The following is a 7,291-nucleotide window of genomic DNA, read 5'->3' on the forward strand; positions in this document are numbered from 1 at the left end:
CATTTACTGTTGCGATTGCAATGCAGTGGGGATGTTTTCTCTTCATAAGGGTGGCTCGGCTTGGTGGGAGAAGTGCTTCATTCCTGTCAGGGTGCAAATCCCATTTGAATGCCTAAAAACACTGACCCTTCTGCCCCGGGCTTAGCCAGAAGAGGAGCGCATGACACTTTCAAACTGATTCCATGATAGTTTCTAATACTCACATTATAAGCTTTGTGATTTTTTTATTTTATTTTTATTTATTTTTTTTGATGGAGGGGATGTTGTACTTTTTAAAGAACAGCAGACATTAAAAATTTTTAGAGGAACAGAAAGTGCAAAAGAAACAAAGAAATTCCTGGTCAGAAAAGAGGAAGAGCTCTTGGTCACAGCCATGCACATTTTCAGACTTTATTAACAGCACTCTTAGACACACTCCTGCACAAACACACACACCTACATTCAGTCAAATGATACATGCGGATGCACAAAGTGTACTTGATACACGGGAGTTTCCAGACTCACCTTACAATATAAATGTCCATAATCGGGTTTCACATGGATGATATAAAACAAAGTAACTTGATTACTTAAGTGTGCATAACAGTGTTATCACAGCCCAATGAATGCCCGTTTCGCCTTTTTGTCACACAGACAAAAAATAAAATAAAATTTAAAAAAATCACTCATACAATAAAAATGCTGGTTCAAAGTTCAGAAACATACAATACCAATACATTGGTGCTTATTTGGAATTTCACAGGAAAGCCTAAATGATGAAGGATTTCAGGCTTACCTGCCTTCAATAAGGCCTCGACGCACTTTTAAAGCAGTGTGTGAATGTATATCACCTTTAAATCACTGTACATCAAGGGACCGGTGCTTTGTGATCCGATTTCGTCATTTGATTACTCAATGTACAACCTGTAACCTAGTAAAAAAAAAACCCACCTTAAATAGAAATATCACACAGATGGAACGATAAGAAACGCCCATGAACTGTACATTTATATCTGGAAGAGGGATACCCCCTAGTGGTTGCAGCGTTGAACTGAATGTTTTCACAGAAGAGTCTGTAAATTTGCAACAAGTTCTTTAACTGCGATGTGGTTAAAAATTTGATCATATTCTAAAAATGTTTTACCAAGAGGACACTGTGTAGATTCAGGGGTGAACGAAAAAGTAAGAAAATAAAATCTATCTGGGCTTGTATAAAACGGGGCTGGATTTATCAGAAAAGTTTAGAAGTCAGCGAAAAATCCTGCTCAGAATTAAAAATGAACCAGTACGTGGTGACGTGGAGACCCTGTTCAAGGTCATGATGCTCTGCATAAAGAAAAGAAAAAAAGCACTGCTGGTTTATTTTTTTACTCCTCCATCAGCTCCACACTGTGAGAGCAAAGTCTGTGCATCTTCTGTAAGATGCAGGACTTTGCCTCAGAAGTCACTGAGGATACCGATGTCCTCAAACTCAGTGCGGTATTGTTCAGCAGTGTGGGTGAGCATGAAGGACCATTTCAGGGTCATGACGCTCCACACACAGGACAGGAAGAAGCTCTGAGGGTCAGTGAAGGCTGCGAAAACAGAGACACACAATTCAATTCAATTTTATTTATATAGAACCAATCCACACAACAGCTCCCTCAGGGCGCTTTGACAATCAAATAACCCCTTGTGAGCAAGCACTTGGGGTTATTAGGAAAAACTCCCTTTAACAGGAAGATGCTGTTAGATAGATAGATAGATAGATAGATAGATAGATAGATAGATAGATAGATAGATAGATAGATAGATAGATAGATAGATAGATAGATAGATAGATAGATAGATAGATAGATAGATAGATAGATAGTAAAAGTAAAAGATGCTGGCTGCAAAGTACTGGGTCAAATAATAAAACTATTTGAAATAAGTAATTGATAAACAATGATTTTACATAGCAACAAGTCTGATTATGTACACCACAGAGCTGTTTGGTAATGAACAATATACATTAAAAAAATGAAGTGAGACCAGAAAGTGATGCCGAACAACTCACTGTCTTTGTATATGGCGCCAATGCCCAGGAAAACAACGAAGCTTGCGAGTGCCAGCAGAGAGAAGAAAATCCCAATGAGCATGAAAAACCTGAGGCCTTTCAGCCAGGTCCGCCAGTAGTCCTGCAGGTACATGATGTGAGTGATCAGGGTCCAGAGTGCCAACACACCTGAGGGAAGAGACCAGGTACAGACAGCAAAGTTAGCTTTCAGCTTCATGAGTCTGTTTAAAAAGCACAGTACTACAGGTTTTACATGATATGATCCACCTTCTTGGCATTTTCTAATAATATGTAAATGCATCAACATATTTCCACATTATTACACTTTTTTAATTTTATTGCTGCACTGTAACAGAGCTGCAGTTGTTGTGCACATATTCAACTCCTCTCTGATTCAGATTTAATGCTAAAGCTCTTGTTTTACTAACCTTTAAGCCTTACGTCAGGACTGGTGCTGAAAACTAAGTCTAATTGGAGGAGGAAGTCTGAATATTACATTGAGACTGGCTGAGAATCTGTATTTGGTGATATCTATAAGAGTTCTGATTCTCAAGTGTTTGGTTTCAGTTTCCTTGAGTTCATCAGTGGGGAAAAGATTAAAGATTAAACTTGTGTCAAGTACGTTTTAAACCCCCTTTGAGTTGATGGCAGCTTGGAAATTTGGAAAATACTCTGAGGGACCAATTTGTGTCCCAAAGAGGAAAACATCCTTTACAATAACAGCTCCTCACTTCTGGAACATTATTCTAACTTAGCTGTTTTCCTTATATGCTCACATTTTCTTTTTGTTTGATTGATTTGTAATTCATACAAGCTAACTGTATGTTCTGTCTAACATCAACTTTTTGCCTAGTTTTTGCTCACTTTATCCATTAATGACTTTTATGCTTTCAAAAAGTAGCTAGGAGGCAGATTCTGCATCAGCCATTTGGCTAACGCTGGCACATTTATGGTAACCTTCATTAATGCAGACTGTCCCTGACAATTAACACTAACATTAAAAATGTGTAGTAAACAACACACTTACAGCTGAACTGAACATACAGCCATGTGAAATAGCCTGTGAAAAACTAAGTACACCTCATGATTCAGACGCTTGTAGCACCACCTACAGCAGAGATAATTTAAAGTAATGGTTTTCATTATGAATTTATTAGTCGCTAACATTATTTGGGAGGAATTCTGGCCCACTTTTCTTTGTTTGCTGAGTTCATTGAGGTTTTTGGGCATTTGTTTATGCGCAGTTTTCTTAAGGTCCTGCTACAGTATTTTAATCAAGCTGAGGTCTGGACTTTGACTGGACCATTGCAACACCTTGATTCTTTTCTCTTTCGGTCATTGCGTTATAGATTTGCTAGAGTGCTTGGGAACTTTGTTGTACTGCATAACCCACTTTTAGCTAAGTAACATACGAGCCTTCATATTTGACTCTAGAATACTTGGGTATACAGAGCAGTTCATGGTTGATTTAGTGACTACAAGATGCTACTTCAGGAGCTCAGGTCCTATGGCTGAAAACCCCTAATCATCAACCTTCCAACTGCCATACCCAACAGTCGGTACGAGGTGTTTGTGCAGTGCATTATAGCCAAACATCTGCATGTGCTTTTTAGTGAAAAGAGGCTTTCTCTTTGTATTCCTTCTAAATGAGCCATACTTGTTCAGAAACTCCTTTGAGTTTGAGTCTAACCTTATTGTAAATTTGCTGGGGTGTCACTTCCGGAAAGACTTGAAAGCTCGATCCTAGAAAATTAACAAAACATCTGCTTTTATACAGGTGCTCAAACTTGCTGAATCATTTAATCAGGTGCACTATTTACCCTCTTAATTCATATGGAAGAAGTAAGAGTTTACTTAGCTTTCACAGTGAAAACTGTCTTTTTCACATGACTGCATATACCAGTCATTGACATAAATTTGACTGGTCATGAACTTTTGTTTATATGATCAATTAATGTTGGATCATGACACAGCATGCTGCCAAATGCTGAGTCAATAAATCACACTTCTCTTTTTGTCATTGCAACAGAAGGAAGTGCAACAACTTTTATATTAGTTGAAGATCAGTGAAGATGCACAGGATACACTTTTGCTCTTTCCTGTGGGATGACTCATCATCATGTAAACATGTTTGTGGTCTCACAGTATCAGATTCAGATTTACTTGTGGGTAAAAGAATTCAAAATCTTGATATTATATCAATATGTATTTTAAAAAGAATGAGAAAAACATGGTATGGTGCAAATGAACCTTTAACTGTTTACTGTGTGCTAGTTTTTTTTTAAAAAAAGAAGTTGGGATGGACAGTCTGTATGCAAGCATACAACAACAACCATGACTCTACTTCATGTGCTGGATTATTTCTGATATTGTGTTAATAAAATAACAGCTTTGATTAAAATCAATAGCCCAATTCTGTTCAACTCTGACTGACTGTGAAATAAATCAGGCACGTCAATTACGCCCCAGCCTGATGGACAAAGAAAATGCAGCTCTTCATTTTCAGTCCGATTAATGTGTTACTACCAATGTAATTAGGAATGGTTACTGACTAACTGCACAAAAAGATGACACCACTGTTGTACTTTAACTAGTTTGATCTTTGGTAAAAATGCATATTTAACAACCGCTACACTACACCCTATCAGCAGATGAGCGCAGAGGTTTCAGATGCTCATCTGTAAACCTCTATAGAGTTTCAAAGGTCAAATTTCCAGATGCAACTCTTTTAGTAAGTAAGTAAAATTTATTTATATAGCGCTTATAGTTAAGCCCGAGAAGATGTATGTGGTTTCAGCAGGTCAGATAAATATTGAGGAGCCTGACCATGTAGGGCCCTAAAGGTTAGAACTAAAATTTTAAAATGAAACCTAAAATTTACAGGCAACCAGTGAAGGGAGGCCAAGACTGGAGTGATATGCGATCTTCTCTTGGTGCCTGTTAAGAGACGTGCTGCAGCATTCTGCACAGTCTGAAGACGATTTAAGGCTGATTTGTTAAAACAAGTAAAAAGGCCATTACAATAGTCTAAACGAGAAGAAATAAAAGCATGAATAATCATCTCAAGTTCAAGCTTTGATACCATTAGTCTGAGTTTAGAAATATTCCGTAAATGATAAAAACAGTTTCGGACCAGCTGCTTAGAATGCTGCTCGAGCGACATCGAGCTGTCAAATATGACACCGAGATTTCTAAGGCTTGAATCACCGTTGCACAGTTGTGCACGGGCGGAAGCATTTTTATCTTTTTGGCAAACCTAACAGGATCTAACATTGCAATTTATAGACTTACAAAATTGTGACCAACACCCTGTCAAGTCCATTGTCCATATGTTCACACTGCATGATAAAATCTGAACTCAAAGCAGCACAGTCGTAAAGGAAATGCTACTGCTCTAAAACAACAGCCTTTCTTTTGCAATGTTGACATATTTTCCTTTTATTGTGAGTTTGCACAGACATGCCCTTTAACCAGGTGTAAATCTGTACTCGGATTATACTCGGATATACTTGGATTATACTTCACGCTCCCTTATTCACCGTCAATGTCCACAGTAAGTCATTCATTTGTAGAGACTGATTCAGTACAACCGACATCTGCATGAGGAGGTTGAGAGAAAAAAAAGTGGTTTTCAGAAATACAAAGTACTGGTGATTTAGGATTGGAAAGGTTTTAAAAATGTCCTTTAAAAACTGACATTGGAGAACGGAGACTCTAATGGTTGATCTAGTAGGTGTTCACCAGTGGGAACAGGTTAAAGTATAAACAACAGGAATGCTATTATACTTGTTAATAAATGATGCTGAAAACCACCGAAAAAGACTCTTCTACTGTGGATAGTGTTATTTGTCTAAATGTTCTGAGAATTAATTCATAATTCAGATGAACACAGAGCGACTTATTTTACTTAGATTTATAGGATTTGGGTTTTTCGTGGTCTTGAACATATTTAAACTTTCTATTTAAAAAAGACACTTGTGTAGAAGTTTATGAACATAAAGTGACATCTGATTATTTTAAGGTATTTAAGACGAACAGCAAATTTAACAAAAACAATTTTAAAAAAAAACTGCAATATTTACGCACACATTTAGTTGCCGCATGTGTCATAAAGTTAGATGACCTGGCCTTGAAATAGAAGTTATACCTGTGACCCATCTCTAACTCTACGCTCCCATAAATGCCAATAAATCTCTCATTCACTGCTCCTCACACGTATCACATGTATCGCTGCAGAGAGTGTTTACTTCACCTGACAGTCCTCCCATGGCTCCAGTCCAAGGCTGATTGTACACGAAGTTCCACACCAGAAAGGCTGAAAAGCCCACGATCGTACCAAACGAAGCATAGGCGATCCTCATGTACGTCTTATTGATACCCATGATTGCAAATTTAAAGTTAATAATAAAAAATAAAAAAAATAACAGGCTGTGTGGGGAGAAGCAGTCGCGGGCTGGGCTGGAGGAGAGCCGAGTGTCTGCGAGAGCGACAGCTGCAGCAGGAGGTGAGAGCTGGTAATAATAAAATATCTACATCCGGTCAACCGGACCAAAAAAAAAAAGGTCCACGAGGACACAGTGTGACTAAAATAACGTGTGTGCTCTGCTGGCTAAGGGTTAATGTGGTTACTGTGAAACATGACAGCGCGTTTCTGATGAGGGATGTCCTATCCAGCTGCAAAAACACACAGCCTTGCGTTACGTCATCAAGAAATCTGATCATGGTGGGTGGACACAGCAACCCCTACAGGACCACAGAGGAAATTATCTACCTCAGAGCTCTGTGTGTGTGTGTGTGTGTGTGTGTGTGTGTGTGTGTGTGTGTGTGTGTGTGTGTGTGTGTGTGTGTGTAAAATAACAGCTGGACGGATTAAAACCCTTTTTAATTTGCATGTTGGATTCATAGATGATGAATGACAAATGTGTTCTTATTTTATCTGGGCAGATCATAAGTGAAAAAAAAAAAAAGAAAATGATCCAGCATGATTTATATGGAGATTTTGAATAAAATAACGTGCTTCTTGGGGCTGTTATATTACAATTTTATTTGATCTGTGTACTGCATTTGAAACAGATGGCCACATTGTCCATAGAAACTGCTGGTGTTGGTACAAAGGCTCCTGTCTTGTCTTCATAGGAGAATTCTCCCCATCCTCAGCCATCCTTCATGGGGTCTTTCCCATATTCTCAATCTAAATGCCATCCCTGGGTCAAGATAATCCATTTATACAGTCATGTGGAAAAGAAAGTTGTCACTTTCTAAATCGTCTTGTAA

The 7,291-nt window shown here is 38.2% G+C and overlaps 1 protein-coding gene across 1 annotated transcript; it reads right to left on the minus strand.

Moving 5' to 3' along the window:
- Positions 1-376: 376 nt before the first annotated feature.
- Positions 377-6,713, minus strand: LOC146386730 (heme transporter hrg1-B-like). Its single transcript, XM_084928002.1, has 3 exons — positions 6,270-6,713; positions 2,018-2,185; positions 377-1,553 (listed from the first exon to the last, which is right to left on the minus strand). The coding sequence occupies exons 1-3, from the start codon at positions 6,397-6,399 to the stop codon at positions 1,417-1,419; spliced, it is 435 nt and encodes a 144-aa protein (XP_084784128.1). The 5' UTR covers positions 6,400-6,713; the 3' UTR covers positions 377-1,416.
- Between the last annotated feature and the right edge of the window lie 578 nt (positions 6,714-7,291).

The sequence above is a fragment of the Perissodus microlepis genome, chromosome 5, assembly GCF_051167445.1.
Source record: "Perissodus microlepis isolate ML-2025 ecotype Zambia chromosome 5, ASM5116744v1, whole genome shotgun sequence".
NCBI lineage: Eukaryota > Metazoa > Chordata > Actinopteri > Cichliformes > Cichlidae > Perissodus > Perissodus microlepis.